Below are 19,217 nucleotides of genomic sequence, written 5' to 3'. Positions count from 1 at the left end.
ACACAGGTAGAAGAGCTACATTGATTGATTTGTGTGTCTCTGTCCATCTAAATGTTGTGTTTATGTTACACATTCATTCATTGTGTGCATCACTTTCCCGAGGTTTGTTTACGGCTAAAATACGCGCAGCCTTATCATGGGAAGCACAACCCGACACATGACATGGACGAGACTTTAACGCCTAAAGCAAAGATGTTTTATGACCGTATTATTTCATTATATATAAAGCGTATCAGAGTATTTAGATTACACGTATGTTTCCCTCAGTGTGGTTTATGCCATCAGTTGATCAGTTATTATTGTCGGTGTCCTTACCGAGCCCTTGAGCGACTTATAACAGCGGACACATTGTCACTGAGCTTGTCTACATTTATCTATTTAAAACAATGTACTGCTCAAAAACCATCAGGCTTAAAGCAATTCCCATTAAAAGCAAAATGATGCATAAACGAACGCCTGTGGAAAGAATTCCTATATCCTCACAGTAGAATGGGGATACTGAAATAGGGGTTCAAATAAAAACTGGATGCTGCTCTTGCTTCTATATCATTGTGACTTTTTCCTTTGTCTGCCATCAGATAGATAGATAGATAGATAGACAGGGAAGTGCCCGAAAAGACTGAAAGCATTAACCTTTTTTCAGGGTTGACGGCCATAAGTAGAGGCCAAAGAAACTACATGGACACGTTCAGAGAAAATGCTTCTCGTACTGGAAATCACTGTCGCGTCATTCACTCTGACTGAAAAATGCATGGGGATCCGCAGCATCTTGAGGTCCATCTCCAGGGGATGGTAGCATGTTGAAAGTTACAGGGCTTATATGCGGCTCGTCCTTTTTCCACAAGAGACAGTTAGACCCGGGGTCATCCTCCTGTCTTCTGACATGCTCCTCACACACCTCCCACTTGAGGACATTTTCCCTGCTCCTGAGAATAAATCAAACAGATATCCAGCCAAAAAAGCCCTGTGTGGAAGGTGCAAAACACATGTACAGCATGTGATGGAAAGCGCTCAAAATGAACTGAAATGTCTCACATGATGCACCTCCACGTTTGCTGTAGTAAAATTGAGCAATGAACTTACCCTCCAGTAAAAAAATAAATAAATAAATAGCTGTATAAATGGATAAATAATTTTCTTCTTAAAATTATACTTTATATAAACCTTATATTGCAAGTCTCCTTTGAGAACGGAATCAACTGTATAATGGTTAATGATTAAAAAAAATTGCAAAATAGCATCTCCAGTGGTTGAGTAAGGTGGTGCTTATAGGTTCTTAGTCAAATCTAAGTATTAACATCTAGCAAAAAAAATACTTTTCCAACTCTTTGTAGAGTGCTCAAAATACATATGATCAAATGTGCTCAATATCAGACAGGTGGTCTTACAGGTTATAATAGTCACACTTGTTTTAACAAATAGTATGACTGAGTTTGCTTTACATATATTACTAGTGTTTTTTTTTTTCACTTTAAAATGTAATTTTATTCAATTTATATTTCTACAAAAAAATAAAGTACAGATATACTTTATATTTGTAAAAAGGCTTTTCTAAGGCTGCCTAACTGAGAATAATTCACATAGCCTAAAGACATGCAAAATGTGCATTAAATGTGCAAAAAATGCAAAAAGCAGTTTCCATAGCATCAGGAGACCTTCGGGGTGGGTCAGGGTCAAGTAGCACAGATGGTAAGAGCTTTTAGGTCTAAACCTCTTAAAGTTCCTCCTATATATGCTGGCACCCTGGAGAGTTAAAAGGGGGATAAATGATAAATTTTGCCGAACAATCTGTTACATTGGCTGGTAAGCTACTGCACAACTTAGAGGCCCTATAAGGTTTTACAGGACAGAGTGGGTAAAACTGGCACCTCACAGCTCCGTGGCTGCTCAGTGGGCATGGAACCTTACTAGCCCTGAGCTCTGTACCTCCAGGATAGGCTCTGGACACCTGTGACCCTCACTGAGACAAGCGGTTAACAAAAGTTTTTGCGCTCAATACATACTGTAATTATATATTGCAAAATCAAATATGGATTACACCACCCCATTCATCAATTAGTTCTGTTTTTCAGTGCAACTGCAATACCACCATCAACATTGCATGCCTTTCTTTCCTTAGATGGTGTAAAAAAATATTGTAATTCCCAAAGCCATAATGTATATTTGTTCTCAACAAAAATAATACACCCCACCTTTGACTATAAATATTTTTATGCAGATGCTGAATTACATAAAAATCAATAAAATTGAAATAAGGAACACCACTAATTGTTATTAAAATTGCATCATTAAAGCAGCAATAGCTAAACTAATAAAGCAATTAAAATTTGTCACAACATATGATGAAACTTAAGCACAACTATTTGATTGATCCATCCTCCCAAACTCCCTTCTTATTGTAATCCACATTAAGTGATCAGTAATTTGATATAGCGATATAATGGTTGGCTTTAACCTCATTACTCACTCCCTTCTGGTGACCCATATGAGTAGAGAATAGTCGTGTCCGGTGTCCTCAATAATCTTGATGGTGAACTTACCTTTATACTGTTGCTTACTTTTCACAGACCAAATGCATGAGCATCATCTCCTTGTCCACAGTGCAGAAATCACATTATATAACTTCTATACATTTTCCTCTGTTTCTAAGAATATAAAGATTATCAGACAGGTGAGCACTGTATAATCAATAAGAATGTATAGAATTTACAGTTGCTGGTCATCTTGCCATTCGGAGGAGTTACTGAATCCAAACTTCCGACATGTTAGCAGCACTAATGCCATCGATGGTATGATGTTTTTTAATGAACAGAGCAGAAACCAAATTTAAATGTTGTGCATGTACTGTTTCACACACTGTACTGGCACAAGAACTCCAACTCGGAATGAAAACTGAAAAGCTTTGGCACGGAAAATAGAGACAGCTGGTAGCGTAGTGGTTAGTAATAATGCTTTTGGATACAAAGGTTGTGGGTTTGATCACCACCTCTGACTGTAGTGCATTTGAGCAAAGTACTTACTGTAAAATTACCCAGCTGTATAAATGAGTAAATAAGTCGCTTTGGAGAAAAGTGTCAGGTAAATGAATGAATGTCCGTCAAAACATTGCTGTTGAACAGGAGCAGTTGATATTTCAAGTTTTCAAAAATCTTTCAATAAACATCAGTGTTCTGAGGACTCTTCTCTGTGTGATAAGTATTTGTGCTTCTTTGGACTCAAATATGTAACTCTAGAGGCTGATCTCTATGCCAGATCTTGAAACTGTTTTCTTCTTTTTTGATTTTTTAGATGAATCTATTTCCTTTGCAGGGAGGCGTGGTCGCGCAATGAAGAACACTGTGCACATGTTCATGAACAATGATCAGCGTTGAATAAGCAAATAAAATATTTATTTCCAGGTGGGTTGGACCGGGTCCCGCTCTCCAGTGGGTCTGGGGTTCGAGTCCCGCTTGGGGTGCCTTGCAATGGACTGGCGTCCCGTCCTGGGCGTGTCCCCTTCCCCCTCCAGCCTTACGCCCTGTGTTGCCAGGTTAGGCTCTGGCTCCCCGCAACCTCACCTAGGACAAGAGGTTTTAGACTGTGTGTGTGTGTGCGCACGCATTTCCTTTGCAGTACTAGAACAGCAAAACAAAATATTCATCCATCATTTTTACTTAAATACTGCCGATAATGGTTCTGGAAAAGAAACAAAAGCAACTGATCTGCAAAACACAAGTGTTATATCTACCATCAGATACTATTTACTAAACATTACTGGTAAGTAATGTATTTTTTTAAGTTATAAACAAATTATGCCTTATATGCATAACAAAGGCTTTCCTCCTATGAAGGACCTTGAACATCCTTGATATTAGAGTACATTTCACACTAGGCAAATTCTGTATGGGTGTACAAGTTATATAGAATACAAACTTAATATCCTATAGAAAATGCCTGCAGACACTGGCAAATGAAATGAATAAAACCAAAAGGCTTTTGAAATAATACCTATGGAAAGTGTCTTCATTAGCGTTTCTTTGATTAACATCAGCGCGATATTCCGTTGCAAGAACCTTACGCTGACAGCACCGAGCGAAGGATCTCGATACGTACAGTTACCCTTCCGAGGCAGCGACTTACATCAACAGACAAGCACTACAAAGTTTCAGTCTCGATTTTTAATAAGTTATACAGGAAGACGAATGAGACGTTTGCCAGAGCGCGTCATTGTTAAAATCGCAAAGAGTACATAAAAAGCTACCTAGATGAGTACATTTTTTTGAGCTTTCCGAGTTCGCTGTCGGAGAACTCATCATCGCGAGGAGTCCGGATGGCCCCGTAACGGGGCCGTATCGCCGCTAGCTTTCCGGGTGACCCGTTGAATTAATAGCTGATTCTACGTTCCCGAGGCTTGGAAACTGGGCGATTTGGAGGCAGGATTTTTTCCGGGCACGATGGCGCCTTGCCGCCTCCCTCCACGCCTGCCTTCGGAGCTTCTGAGTTTGTTCCGGCAGTTCACAGATCAGCTTCCTCCTCTTCTGGTATCTGTAAAAAGGTTTGTTAAAAGCTGCTACTGGCAAATCTGCAAAAAATGAGAGTGGGAACATGCCAAGCTTGGATTCAAATATTCATTTTTGTTCAGTTACCGTCACTTTTCCACTTTGGACAACATGCAAACAAACACCATTATCACAGCAGAGTAACACCCTGCAAGCGAGAAGATGAAAACGAGGTGGCCATACCTGCAGCGGTCCTTCTCCCTGTAAATCCGCTGCCGCTCAGGATCCGCTCGGATTTTCTCCCTGTACCGCTTCTGCCGTTCTCGGTTTGACAGCCTCTCTAAAATCACAGCAACATTAACGTCAAAAGGACCCTGAGCCTCAAATGGTATTTGATATAAAACACATTCTTATGACGGCAAAGAGCTCATATGTGCCTACGATCCTAACGCGCCAAGACGTTCTACTTACGAGCCAGCGAGGTCACCGCTGTCCTGCCCAACAGAGCAGATGGCACCAAGCTGGCGTCATGGGCATCCGCAGCGTCCTGAGGTCCAGCTCCAGGGGACGGTAACGTGCCGAAAGATACAGGGCTTATATGCGGCTCGTCCTTTTTCCGCAAGAGACGGTTAGACCCGGGGTCATCCTCCTGTCTTCTGACATGCTCCTCACACACCTCCCACTTGACATACACGGTTTCAAAGTCAGAAGGCTCTTCTTTCATATGGAGATGCTTTCCTGGGCTTGCGGAGAGCCTGGGGTTCCTCTCCGGCTCCGAGTGGACTTCAGAGCGGGAGACGCTTTTTGGCTTCCTCCCGTGACCCTGCTGATCAGAAACCTCAGTGAAGGAAACCTCTGGAATGCGTGCTGCATCATTCCTAGCTGGAGGGTTTACCGGGGTAACTGTCCTCTCACAAGGACCTGTGAATATAAGCCACGGATAAACCCGTTACATTTACGTACTCACGTTTTCCACAAGAGCAGTACTAATGGAAACAATTTTATGACTTTGTTCATTAATAAGAGTACACTGGCTCCTTGTTCAAAACATTCGTATTGTGAATTTTTAAAGACACGAACATTCCTTGTTTATTTTTAACGACGCTTTCTTCGTTTTAGATTCGAAAATTTGTTTGTTGCACAGCAAAAGAAATGTGCGTTTCCAAACCATTAGTTCCAGGAATTCTGGCAGTAAAATGCAGTCAGACAGATCAGGAGTGAGGGAGCAACTCGATTCAACTGGTTACCACGGTGTTTACTGCATGTCTTTAGTTTTCGTTAGTTTTGATGAACAGTCTCAAGATAACGCTGCATGTTTATGGGATGAAATGGTCACAAACCGGCACTGAATAGGAGTTTATGGTCACAGAGAATTTTACTGATTTTTTTCAAGTTTTTGTTCACAGTGTAGATAATAAATAAAGCTAAAAAGTAAAGCTGCAACAATTAGGACCATAATCAACCAGTCAAATACTGGCAGTGAATGGGAGGGTGTGGAAATATTCGCTTTGAGTAGTTTTAACTTTAACGTAGTCTGTTGACGTAATGCACACATTCGTTGTATTTTCTGTGAGGTGTACGTCGCTTTGGAGAAAAGTGTCTTCTAAATTAATAAATGTAAATATTTGAGCTCCAAAATAAGTGTTACACTGAAGCGCTGACGTTCTGTCCAGGGCGTTCCTGCCTCTGCACCACCTTGACGCTGCTCTGGACAAGTGCTTATTGATAACAGACAGCAGGACCAAAGTGTTACAAATGCTTTTTGATTACTTATCGAGGATTTTTTTATGCAGCCTGACCCATGACTAAATGGAGGGATCTCTGCACCATGTAGCTTTTACTGAATGTGTGAGATACTAACAAACAGTTGTTTTTGTAAGGTGAGGAGCCAGTGTATTCAGCCACACAGAGTACAGTGTGTGCAGCTTCGAAGTGCCACAAGACAATAGCAGATGACAAGGTGCAGCGTTACTAGAGAATTGTATATAACCATTTGCTTTAAGGGCGGCACGGTGGTACAGCAAGTGATGCTGCTGTCTCACAGCACCTGGATGGTGCGAGAGGATATGGGTTTGATCCCTGCTCAGTCTGTATGGAGTTTGCACATTCTCCCCGGGTCTGCGTGGGTTTCCTCTGGGTGCTCTGGTTTCCTCCCACAGTCCAAAGACATGCTGTTCAGGTTCACCCCTAGTGTGTGAGTGACAGAGAGAGTGTGTTCCACTGGTGTATGGATGAGTGATCCAGTGTAAGTAGTGTATCTGGCAGTGTAAGTCACCACGGTGAATAAGGTGTGTGGGCTCATAACACTACATTGAGTTCATTCAAAGTCGCTTTGGAGAAAAGTGTCTGTTAAATAAATAAATGTAAATTCTAAGACTCCGTTCACACAGAACTCATTGCCATATCATGGACAGCTGGGGCCTGGTGGTACTGCAGTGGTTTGAGCTGCTGGACCCAAAGGTTGCAGGTTTTAATCCCACCTCTGGCTGCCCTGAAGCAAGGTACTTACCCGAGATAGCGCGAGTAAAATTACCCCCCACTGGTGAGGAACACCTGGAAATCATGACAGCTGCTGATGACCCAACACTGACACACGGTCATCTCTTCCTGAGACCACCCCCGTGACCCCCCGCTGAGTAAGGAGTAAATCAGGACACTCACTCTCCGCGGCCCGTCTCGACAGCGGTTCAAGAAGCAGCTCCTGATCCACACTCCGCGAAGCTGACTTGTCGTCGCCAACCGCACTCTTCTTCTCCGCCCTCTCCGCCCTCTCGGCTGCAGGCGGATCGGAGTGGAGGCGTCGGGCGGCCCGCGTGTCTCCGTCCGCCGCTCCGGCGCCCTCTAGCGGCCCCGCGAGTCGCCGCAGCCACAGCAGCTCCGTCTCGGCCGCTGCCAGCCGGACCCTGAGCCGGCGGTTCTCTCGCTGCCTCTCGGCCGCTTCCCTCCGGCACTCCTGCATCCTCGCATCGCTCACGGAGCAGAAGACCTTCACGACCGTCGCTATGGCCGCTTTCACGGCCTCTTCGATCTGGCGCACGTCCTCCTCGTTGGAGAACAACAAGCCGGGATCCGCCGCGTCGCTCCCCGCCGGCGCTGCTCCGGCGTTTGCGTTCGCGATCAGTCTGTAAAGACGCTCATTACCGCACCGGAAAGCGCAGCCTGTGCGGCGCTGACGTTCTTCTTCGCTTTTGAAGCCGGTATATTCATCGTGCTGCAGTAAGTCAGACATTTATCTCACCGGCGTGTGCAGCGAAACGACGATACGGTTTTCGCACACTTCAATTCTGAATGGGTTTACTTGTTACAAAATGTCACTTGTACCTTCTCCCAGTGCTGCCATTAAAGAGCGTGCAAAAGGGATTTGGAACATTTACTTCCGTGGCTCAAAGGTTCTCGGAAGGTTCTACCGATAAGCTAGACCGCCCTCGTGTGGCTCTCTATGTAAACCGCACGGAGACCGTGTTTCTGCGGTGTGCCGAAGCGCCCCCGTGTGGCTGTGTTGCGAACTGCACAAAGACTGTTTCTGAAACGCGTTCTGTGTTTTTATATCAAAGCGCCAGGGTGTGGTGATCTACAGTATATGGGGCCTTTTTCATTGAATGAATGCATGAATGAATGCATGAATGAATGCATGAATGAACATATTGTTTTCCTTCTTCTCATTCATCTGCAGTAATAAATATTCATCTATTTACTGGGTGGTTTCTGTAATTGTCTCAGATATAGCAACAAAAATTCTCAGTTTTGACATTTGTGTTAACCTCATTAAAAACGAGTAATTTAAGTATTGACTGGAAATAAATATTTTATTTGCTTATTCAATGCTGATCATTGTTCATGAACATGTGCACAGTGTTCCTCATTTTGTCATTGATCACCAGATGCAGGAACACACACACCCGCTTGTCCCATACAATGGAGCCAGAGCCTAACCCAGCAACACAGGGCATAGGGCTGGGACACCGGGACACCGGTCTGTGACAAGGCACCCCAAGTGGGATTTAAACCCCAGACCTACCAGAGAGCAGGACCTGGTCCAACCCACTGTGCCACCGCACCCCTTGGAACACCAAAGAGTAGCTGTAAATACTAATAGAAGTGTGTAGAATCAAGGCGGTCTTGCCTTTGTGGTTTCTAGCCTATCTGAGTGCATTTTGCTGCCAACTAATGGTGGCAGGTGGAAATACAGGTAACTTCAGCTCCACGTTGCACAAATTCGGAAAATAGAAATGTGAAGAAAATGCATTTAAAAATAATTAAACTTTGAAATTATTGTACGCTTAAATCCATAACGCGAATTTTGGTAAAACGAGGTAACAGTGCATTATTAACTTCCATTTATCACCCCTTTCCTCTAGGTCACTTACAATGTTAGGTTTGTATGCCTACATACAGTTATTTACTGTACTCATTTACTCTTACAGTACTATAAATATCTTGCTTGAGGGTACTACAGTAGGAGTTGGGGGTCCTTCAGTTGCAGAGTGATGATTCTGACCACTATGAACAGCTGGTAATGTAGTGGTTAGATCTGTAGCCTTTGGAGTCAGGTCACAGGTTCAAGTCTTACCTCCAGCTATAGTACCTTTGAACTAGGTACTTGCCCTCAATTGGTATGGTAAAATTAACCAGCTGTATACTGATAAAAAAGAGTAAGGAAGTTACTTTGGAGAGAAGCATCAGCTGAATGAATAAATGTAATATAAACGGATATTACCAGCTGCCCCGTGAATACTTGTTAGCATGATGATGTTATACGACAGTCACAGAGAAAAACACTTTGATCCTAATTGCAGAGAGAAGTGTTCCTACAACGATTTCTTCTTCAACTGTGTGGCTGAGCAATCTGTTGTGAAGGTTCGAGTCAGAACTGTTTCTTAACCCAAAAACGGCAAAGTGCAGTGTCAGCCTTCCTCCATAAGAGGGCGGTATTTAGCAAGTAGTCGGGTTTTTCTGATTTTCCACCCCCTTCTTCTGAAGTCGTTGTTAATTTGTTTCTGAACTGGCAATTTTATTCTGTATTTGACCCATTTTTTTTTACTGGTACTACAGCAGTGGAAAGTGGGGCTTGAACAAAAAACCATCAGGGTACAAGGAGATGTCCTCAACAACAGCGGAGGCTTTGTTGCTCTCATAAATCCTGTGCTGTAGGGTGTAAGGAAGAAACAAGCGAAATGAGAAAACTGGAAGAGTTATTCAGACACATATATATATATATATATATATATTTGTATTAACAGTGTAAATGCACAATTAGTACATAATGATGTGTGCTGCATGAGCACAACCTGAGGGCTGAGCAGACTGTGCGAACTGATATTTTACCGCTAAATGTTCGAGGAACACAGAGCCCAGAAGGAAGTGTTCACTGAACAGTGAAAACAAGCACATTTACTTGGTGTGAGGCAGTAGCCCAGCGGACCTTCACCTTGCTCCTCACCTCACAGTTACACTGGGGGCGTGCACTTGTAAAGAGGAGCCAAAGCGCTCCCCCAGGTCTGCCGGCCTTATTAATGGAGCGGCACTGCTGCTCCATCCTGCACTGTCAACTGACCCGGACACTGAAGGGAGGTGGTGGAGGTGTGGGTCCGCGAGGGCGTCTCGTATGTTCGAGGGTGTGCGTGTGGGGGTGGGGTATAGCAGATGTGAGTGTGTGCGTGTGTAAGCGTATGAGTGAATTCAGGAGGGCTGGGATGGGGAAATGTGTGTGTTTACATGGGGGGAGCAGAAAAGGTTCGGAAGTGTTGGAGCAGAAAATCTACCCTTTTCTCTTTCTCTCTCACCCCTTATTCTTTCTCTCTCTCGGTTGCCCCGGCCAAACGTAAAGCAACAGCAATTTGTGCGATTTCACAGCTCAGCGGCTCCCTAAAACTCTGACAGGCCAGCGTTGAGAGAAGAGGAGGAGGAGGAAGATGGAGGGAAGGGGGGGGGTGGGGTGGGCAACGGACAGGAGGCTGAGGGATGGGGAGAACTGATGGAGCACATGTAGGGAGACTGAGATGGAGAAGGTCAGGCAGAAACTTGCATGCTGAAAGGAACAAGAGCAAAGAGGAAATCTGAGAGGAATATTTCAGGAGATCATGTCAGAGGGATGCACGTCAAATAAGGGGGAAAATGCAAAAAAACACAGGTGTAAGGGAAACCAAAGATACTTTTCTCCTGCCAGGAACATAGAGGTCCTGTTGGTTTTTAACTTATAACCGGGTGAACTAATAAAAAGAAATAAGCCAGAATTGCCGCAGGATTTTTTTTTTTTTTAAATTGATTGAGAGAACAAGTATTTGACCCACGTCAAGCATATTTAGAAATTAATGAATGGGCAGCAGTGACAGTACTTTTAATACATTTGGTAGCAAAACTTGCATTTTAAAATTAATGAATTTTCAAGCTGGATATAAATAAAGAATTAATAGTATGATAGGTGTAGTATGTCTTTTTTTGACAAAGTAGAAAGGTTAAATGGACCACTGATTTTCCTTTTGATTAATCCATCCCTGTGTATGCGCTAAGTGATCAGTGGCCTCGATTTGTGTGGTCTTATTTCCTAAGGGTAACTGCCAGGAATGTAAAATAAAAGCAACCTTTTAAGACCCGTATTTTTATCGTGTGCTAAGAACAAATGTTATTACACCATGACCATTATCACTATTATATTACTAGCACTCTTGAACTTCCTTTTGGTAAAAAAAATAACCATTTTAAAACTTTGATTCTGAGTATTTAAATTAATTGTAAAGTCACTAGTTGGGAGAGGATATTCTCAGCTGGTGAACACAAGATCTCCAAATAAGAATTGTCACCTGTCAGAGCTAAGTAGACCTATTCCAAATAAGAAGTGTCACCTGATTTCTTTGTTTTGAGTGATGCAAGCAGGACATCTGGGCAAGCTTTTAAGGTCAGCAATAGGACAGGAGGCTGTAGTAATACTGCAGCTGTGGGGCGGATTTCCACCATTCCATCGTATTCCCACCGGAACAGTAGCTAATTGGACTTCTGCTTACAGCCCTATATATTTATATATATACTGTATATATATATATATATATTCAAAACAACCAATAGGAGGTCATAGTTTTGACCTCTGAAATGTGCAAAACCAACAGGTTTTCATAGTATTCTTATTCTTTATGATGGCATATGGTTCTTCCGTTTATCTTCAGATTATTCCTGCATCATGTGGGAGGTTTAAACATTACATGGGGACATAAGATGCTACATTAAAAAAGCCACTTGCTCTGGTCTGAGATCACAGTCTTTGTCATTTAATTTTTACCTCTTGCATGACATTGACCTCATGTTCTCTGGAGCCATTCAGTATGCAGTGATTTATTTGTTAAATAAATCTTTTGTCTTCATTGAAACGTGCTTATGCTGGGGGAAGGTCACGGTTCAGGTCAGAGATGGCAGGTAATAAATTGGAGGAAGGAGTTGGAGAAGGAGAGCGAGTGCACATTTACAGCTTGGTGAAGATGGGAGAAAAACTGACCAATAAACAGTGAACACACTCCTTACTTCCATTGTAATAACACATGTACATAGATTTGTGCTTGAAAACATCTCTTATTTTTGTCTTTGTAACATCCTGTTTTAGGAGATGCAGAACGAGCTTATGTAATTAATATATATCTAGAAGTCAGCTTTCAGACAATGTGTCATCCTAAAAGGTAATACAGCACTAAGTAAATTACTGAGTCGGTTTTCTCAAAGACTACATGTCAGGAGCTGAACTGCTGGAGGCCCATGTCAGGAAAGTATTAAATATTAACAGGTTCACATGTTCATTGTAGAATATATTGTATAATTCAAATGTGTTGATGTCCATTTTTCTCAAATATCTGTATAGCCTTTGGGCGGTACTGGCCTGGAACACTAAGGCAACTCGTTCATAGGATGTCTTTATCTCAGATATGTGGATTATCACAGAAAATACTTTCTGTATCAATCATTTGAGTTAAAGCATCTCTGTGAATTTTGGCCCACTATAATAATATGTTAAAAACAAAATCAAAATGTCAGCATTATTATTCTAAACAAATCATTCTCAACATTCTATGTTTTGATTTCCCAATGCCAGAATATATATGAAATAATTATTGCTGGGCCAAGTCACTGTTTTGCAAACAGAGATAATTAGTGCATTCACTCAGAAAATTTTGCGGCAATGTTTGGACAGGTAGCTTTCATTAGTGAAGGTCACAGATGACAGCTATCCACTGAAGCATCTGTGTGAATTTTGGCCCACAATAGTAATATGTTAAAACAAAATGAAAATGTCAACATTATTATTCTTCTTGTGCAAGAAGAAAAATCTTAAATTCTACCCAGGTGAACAACAATAAATTATCACCGATAGATGATTAAACCTTTAATTCTCTGCAGGATGAATTTAGCCCAAACCATATTTTATCAGACATCATTCGGTTATGAAACAGAATAAATATAACAGTTTTACAACAAGGTTTAAGGCAAAGAAGGTTTATTAACAAGCTAAGAAGAGAAACACAAACCTATTTATGGATTTAGATTTTGATTTAGGTTTAGATTTAGACTTAGATTTGGACCTTATGTTGGGGGGTGCAATTGTTAGGAACTCATCAGTGTAATTACTAAATGTTAAGCCTAATGAACACTCTGCAAAAAATATTAATGCTGAGTGAGAAATATGCTCATAAATAATGTGTAGCAGCGTAAACGCCTGAGAGTATCACTGAGATGATAGCTAGGAACAGAAAATAAGAAGATTCATCAGCTGAATGTATTTACTTGTTACTACTTTACTTGTAAGTCAGAGTTTCATTTTAAAAGTCTGGGTCTGGCAAAAATGTTGTTTTCGGAAAGTGTCTCTTTTGAAGTTTTGAGTTGATTTGTGATCGGGCCACGTTTTCAACGGCAGATGGATTCATATTTGAGCAATCCGGGGGCATGTGCGGGGCCCATTTTTTACAAGCTTTTTAATTCTGACGGCTCCTGGTCCCATGACAACAGCCAGGTCTGCCAGGTCCAGTGAGTTGAACCCAAGTCGGCGCTCCTCATTCATCACTTACCGGACTTAAAAAGTGAAGGGGCCACTTCACTGAAATGCTTTTCTGGCCATTTTTCATTAATCACTCCTCTCCACATGCATTTCTCCTGGGGAGCCTACTGAGCCTGCAAGGTAGCCTTAGGCACTCACTGAGACATTGTTCCCCATCTGTATGACCATTATTAGCCGTACCGCTGTCCGTATTGATTTGTACTAAGGTTAAAAGCTTGGTGGACCCCAATTTTGGGTATGTGTTGCCTAGCAACTGCCCCTTCACCCTGCTGACCGTTCCTGGGCTGGCCACCCTGACAGGACAAGCTCTGGGTCTGGATTTCTAGGCCCCATCTGTGATTAAATGGTACCCTTTTACCCGACACGCCGACCTTAACCCTGGACACCCCCTGCTCTCAGGTCATTTACCTTGAACCCAATTACATGGTAAGGTTACTTAAGGTTACCCAGGCTTTGCTTTCCTTTGTTAATGAGACCGTAGAAGAAGAGGTCAGTAGAGCCGATTCGCTCTAGCTAATGCGCTGGGTTGACAAAGGTTGTTTCGAGCTCTGTAAATTTAGACAAACTGCGGACTGAGCACCTCCATCAGTGTGCGAAATTCTGAGGTTTGATCAAATGCAGCGTTTTCCTGCTCTAGCGTTTTTGCTGTCGGAAAGCCAAAAGAATATTCTAATAATCGAGTTTTCAGTGGCACATCATAATACATAGAGACAACGACGTGAACGCGAAGATTTCGTAAAGCGGCTTTTTCACATCCTTGACAAAATCAATTACGTCCTCCTAGAAAATATTCGCTGATTTGAAACTACAGAAATCTGAGGCTACTACGCACCTAATAGCGGCATTAGACGTTTGTAATGTCAAATCAGTGTTGCGTATACGACCCATCTAGTTGTCAGTCTTGAGTGTCCTGTCACATTTCATTTGCCGCTGTTATGTACAGCTTCTACTGCTCTAAGCTCTACTTGTATGCTAATTGTTTAAGCCTACATCCCTCCGAGCTGGTAAAGGGAAAGCAATCTGGTGTCACTGTAGTGCCCCACTTAAATGCTTCCCATTTCCAGCCATCATGTATCCTTGCGGAAACATTCTGGTTCTCGCTCCCCCCCAAGAGCCGTGTTAACAGCTCAGTCCTAATGTACAAAGACAAATGCAATATCAGTTTGAATTATTTATTGAGCTTCAGAGACACTTCTATGCAAAGAAACCTACGTAACATGCCATTTTGCTTGTTTGTACGGCTAAGTTTGATGCTTTAACAGTTTACAGGTGAACTTGTTTGCAGGTACAACAGCAGTTTCCCTTATTGACACCTCTGAGTACAGTTATTCAGCCGTTTGCATTTTCAATGCGCGACGCCATTATCAAAACAGATTTGCCTTGACACAAAAGCTATCTCGGTTGTGAGGACTTTGGAGGAAGTGTTTTAGTTTGAAACGAATGTTCGCTCTTTAACGGGTGACGTGGCGGCACAGCGAGTAGCGCTGCTGTCTCACAACACCTGAGTGGTGTCAGAGGACGTGGGCTTGATCCCGCTCAGTCTGTGTGGAGTTTGCATGTTCTCCCCGTGTCTGCGTGGGTTTCCTCCGGGTGCTCTGGTTTCCTCCCACAGTCCAAAGACATGCTGTTCAGGTTCACCCATAGTGTGTGGGTGACTGAGAGAGTCAGAGTGTGTTCCACTGGTGCATGGATGAGTGACCCATTGTAAGTAGTGTATCTAGCAGTGTAAATCACCTTGGTGAATAAGGTGTGTGGGCTGATAAGACTGCATAGAGTTCATTGGAAGTCGCTTTGGAGAAAAGTGTCTGCTGTTAACCTTTAGTTATCATAGAAATGAGGAGAGTTAATCTGTCATAGATTCATAAACTATTGTTCATTGGAAAAGTTAGTGTTACTGGTGATTTATGCAACACGTCCATGGTAAAGTTAAAAGAACACATGGCAAAGCTGGACAAGCTGTCTGATACCTTTGTATGTTGCTTTGAAGAAAAGGTTCTGCTAATTAAATACAAGCAAATATACATGTAGCCGTGAAGATTCATGAAATGACTGAAAAGGTATTACTCGTGTGTGTCACAGGTGTGGACGTAGGGCACATTCACTAAATAAGATTACTGCTCAGTTCCTGTTTCAGTGTTACTGTGTACTTCACGAATGAAAGTGTAATAAACTGACTTTTTGTACCATGAAGAGATTTAATCTTTTTTTTTTTTGGTGATGTCATAACTTTGTGTAGTTGAATATGTTTGCACGTGTTTAATGCCACCCTAGACTTCACACAGAGCTCATGTTTTGGCCGAAGGATTCGTCGACTTTGGCTTGAACCTCACAGCAGTGTGAGTCATGTTGAGGTCAGATCCTAGTGCAGCCCTCTCTCTTCCTCAGCGGATGAAGTGAGATACGCTGAGGTTACAGCGATATTTCTGATAACAGTGTAAACTTCTCTCTTCTTGTAAATGCCATGTGAGTTTCAGATGTACCCTCTGAAATTTCACTTCTTCCGTGCCTTTTCTCGGAAACTGACGTGTATCCGCTTCTACTTAACGTCCATGCCACCTGCTTCCAAGGCAAGTGTAAAAATCACGAGCGCATTTGATGCCTATAAACTGTTGTCTAAACGAAAAGGCAACCAGCTGCTTCACAGACGTGAGAATCAAAATATGAATGAAGATGTTATCTCTGGGAAATACACATATACTGAAGGAAAGCGAGTCTGAACAGAAACAAACTGTTTAAGATGTATGCGCACGGCTGAAGTCTGTCTTTCCCAGCAAACAAGGCGGCACAGAGCGACTTTAGCGGCTCAATAGGCCCTGGCAGTAAAAATAACCCAGTGCCTGTTTTTAATACATCACTTTGTTAGTGCTGCCTGATTGCTTAATGCTGACAAAAAAGAAAGCTGGAGAGAGCCTGGTAGCAGCAGTCCGCTGACCGGCAGTTGAACCTTGTGCTGAACTGAGGATGAACCCTCAACTTGAGGAGCGTCGGTCACGGATCTCCCTGGGAGCTACACGCTGGGGCAGCCAGCCCTGGGACTGGCACTCTCTCTCTCTCTCACACACACACACACACACACAGACACACACACACACACACACACTCACAGAGAGCGAGGCAACAACCTTCCTCAGCCCAGGGTACACCAAGTCTCTGCAGCCACTGAGCCAGGAGACACACAAACAGGGCGCACGCACTAAAACTCACATGCGGCACGTCGGCAAAGCTTGTACACATACGCCACACGCGGCTGCACAATACAAGGCGACCTTTGCCTTTCCCGCTACGGTATGTCCATTGAGACATCAAGGAATAACACGGCGCTAAGGCATATGGACCGTCATCAAGCGAAGGGACTCCGTGCCGGTTTGGCATTCGGATGGAAACGTTAGGTGTGAGATGAGCGTGGGGATGTTGGTCAGAGTGTGCTGGGTGTGCTGCAGTCAGGCCTGCATCATTGTTAGGGTCCCATTAGCCCCCCTGTGCCCCCCTCTGTGAAATGGGGCAAACATTCGCCCCGGGGGCTTGGAAGCAGGGCAACAAAGGCAATTTGCGGGGACCGCAGAAATCCAGCGTCCGTCTGTCAGCCGTGCTCTGACAATGTGCTAGACGCCAAAAACATTCCCCAAAAGCCCCAATATGTTTTCATAACCATTTCAAAACATTTCTTACAGTAAAATACATCATTTTAGTAAATAGTTCATTTAAATCTAAGACAATCATTATATGTATTTGTGCTATATCAAAATAATGAATAAATCAGGTGCTCACCTTTATTTGTGTCGAAGAGTATTCATTTAAATGTTTATTGAAATGTATGTTAGTTTATAACATTTTCTAATTTACCTTTTTACAATAATCACTTTAAGATTTTTTAAGGCTATATACAGGACATTTTTAGAAGAAAACACTTTATATATTATATTTTATATAATATGTATTTCAGTCGGTGTATTTTTTGACAAAACACATTTCCAGTATAACTTAAATTGTATTGCAGTAGTAAAGTAAAAATATGCCACAGTATTCTGAACATTTTTTACTTTTTTGGCGGCACCCACCAATACATTTACAGTTGACATAACGTGTTCCAGCAAAACAAACAAACACAGAAGAGTGCAATACCAGATGGAGATGGACACAGACAATTGTTCATTCATTTTTTTTGGTGGAAACAAATTAATGTGAGAGGCCTGACCCATAAATCAGATGCAGAGATAGTGTTCCCCATGCTTGACCTCCACTTCCCTGGCACTGGGTGTGCTTCCTTTTGGAAAGTGGATTCTGCTCACTGTTACACTAGTGTAACAGGAAACTGCTGGAACTTATATAATTTTTTCTCATTTAATCCTGGAATCAATTATGAAATTAAGAATCACACGTGCAAAGGGCGTCAGTCGGGATTAAAAGGAATTCATATTTATTTTTACCAAATTTTAAATGAATTTTTTTTTATATAAAATATTAAGTAAAATATCAAATTACTTTTAGAACAGTTTTTATGTGACATGAAGTATCCATCGTGCCATTTGTTTTGGGTGTGTTGGGTAACATTGTAATTAACTCTACACCCTTGCAGTCCTAAGGTTCCTGGTTTGAATTCGACTCCTTGGTCAAGTTATTTACCATGAAATGATGCAGTAAGAATCATTAAACACCAAAACTATGTATAAATCGGTAAATTATTTTATATAGATTGTTATACAAACCTACTATTGTAAGCTGTCTTGGACAAAACTGACACAACCGATTAAAGAATAATCATTACAATAATCATCCCATTTGATAATAAAATGTGAAATAGAGGAATAATGTCTCTATATTTCTGACATCAGCTGGAACAACTTCTGAAGCCCTAACACTGTCTACAAATATTCTGTATGGACTGTTGATGACGACTGAAAGAAGAGCGTTTATGTGGCCAGGTTTGCGTTGCAGCCTCCAGCAATGGGGTCCTGTGCAGCCGGGCTTCAACCGCATTCCAGTTATGAGCAGTTTGGGTGAATAAAGGATCAGCCCTTTCAGTGGCCTGTGGGCACCGGGACCAGAGCGTCCCAGGTGTGTGAAGAGGAGCTGCTGTCTCTTGTCAGGCAACCTGATGATGCCAACACGCACGGAAGCTCCTGCGGAACGGCCCTGGGGTAGCTGCCAGGGTGGGGAACTTCACGGCTCCCGAGGCTGGTGACGCTGTCCCGTGGTCAGGTGACTCACTGATGGTTCATTCTGAAAAAAGTTTCCTCCTCCAAGTCACAACGACACATGAGCTGCACTCAGTCTGCATAGGTTGAATACAGCTGGATTAGATATACTGAACATATCTCAGAGGCACATAAGAAATATGCAGTGTAAATTATGGATGCCTCACTTGCCGAAATTCAACACTGACAAGGAGCATTAAGCACACCTTATCAGAAAAAAAACCGCCTTTTAACTACCCCTTTAGAAAGACTTTAGAAAAAATATTTTAATATTATTAATATTTATTTTATTATTAAAATAACACCATGCATATAGTATCATTTTGAGCCTTAATAATGCTATCTACTCATTTTAATTTCACATCTTATTTATACATTTTAAGTTTCTGTTAAAAGTTTAACTTTACATTTTCTTCCTCTAAGAAGAAAATGACAGCATGCTTACTAAAGTTCTACCCTGCAGCATTGCCACAGTAAGAGGATTTCTGTAACATGCTAGTTTAAAACAAC

The 19,217-nt window shown here is 42.3% G+C and overlaps 1 protein-coding gene across 1 annotated transcript; it reads right to left on the bottom strand.

Annotated features, from left to right (window-relative positions):
• Window positions 1-4,198: 4,198 nt before the first annotated feature.
• LOC114912556 (uncharacterized) lies at window positions 4,199-7,888 on the bottom strand. The gene is made up of 4 exons (XM_029259946.1): window positions 7,140-7,888; window positions 4,950-5,399; window positions 4,722-4,818; window positions 4,199-4,524 (listed from the first exon to the last, which is right to left on the bottom strand). The coding sequence occupies exons 1-4, from the start codon at window positions 7,705-7,707 to the stop codon at window positions 4,338-4,340; spliced, it is 1,302 nt and encodes a 433-aa protein (XP_029115779.1). The 5' UTR covers window positions 7,708-7,888; the 3' UTR covers window positions 4,199-4,337.
• Window positions 7,889-19,217: the final 11,329 nt, after the last annotated feature.

The sequence above is a fragment of the Scleropages formosus genome, chromosome 18, assembly GCF_900964775.1.
Source record: "Scleropages formosus chromosome 18, fSclFor1.1, whole genome shotgun sequence".
Lineage (NCBI taxonomy): Eukaryota > Metazoa > Chordata > Actinopteri > Osteoglossiformes > Osteoglossidae > Scleropages > Scleropages formosus.
The sequence above is the reverse complement of the archived record's forward strand: the minus strand, read 5'-3'. Positions and strand labels throughout refer to the sequence as shown.

Bases quoted from the DNA above. Each gene is read 5' to 3' on its own strand.
- LOC114912556 (XM_029259946.1), bottom strand. From the start codon at position 7,707: ATGTCTGACTTACTGCAGCACGATGAATATACCGGCTTCAAAAGCGAA. The intron at 5,400-7,139 runs GTGAGTGTCCTG...TTATATTCACAG, and splicing joins GTCGAGACGGGCCGCGGAGA to GTCCTTGTGAGAGGACAGTT. The intron at 4,819-4,949 runs GTAAGTAGAACG...CTGTGATTTTAG, and splicing joins AGCGGTGACCTCGCTGGCTC to AGAGGCTGTCAAACCGAGAA.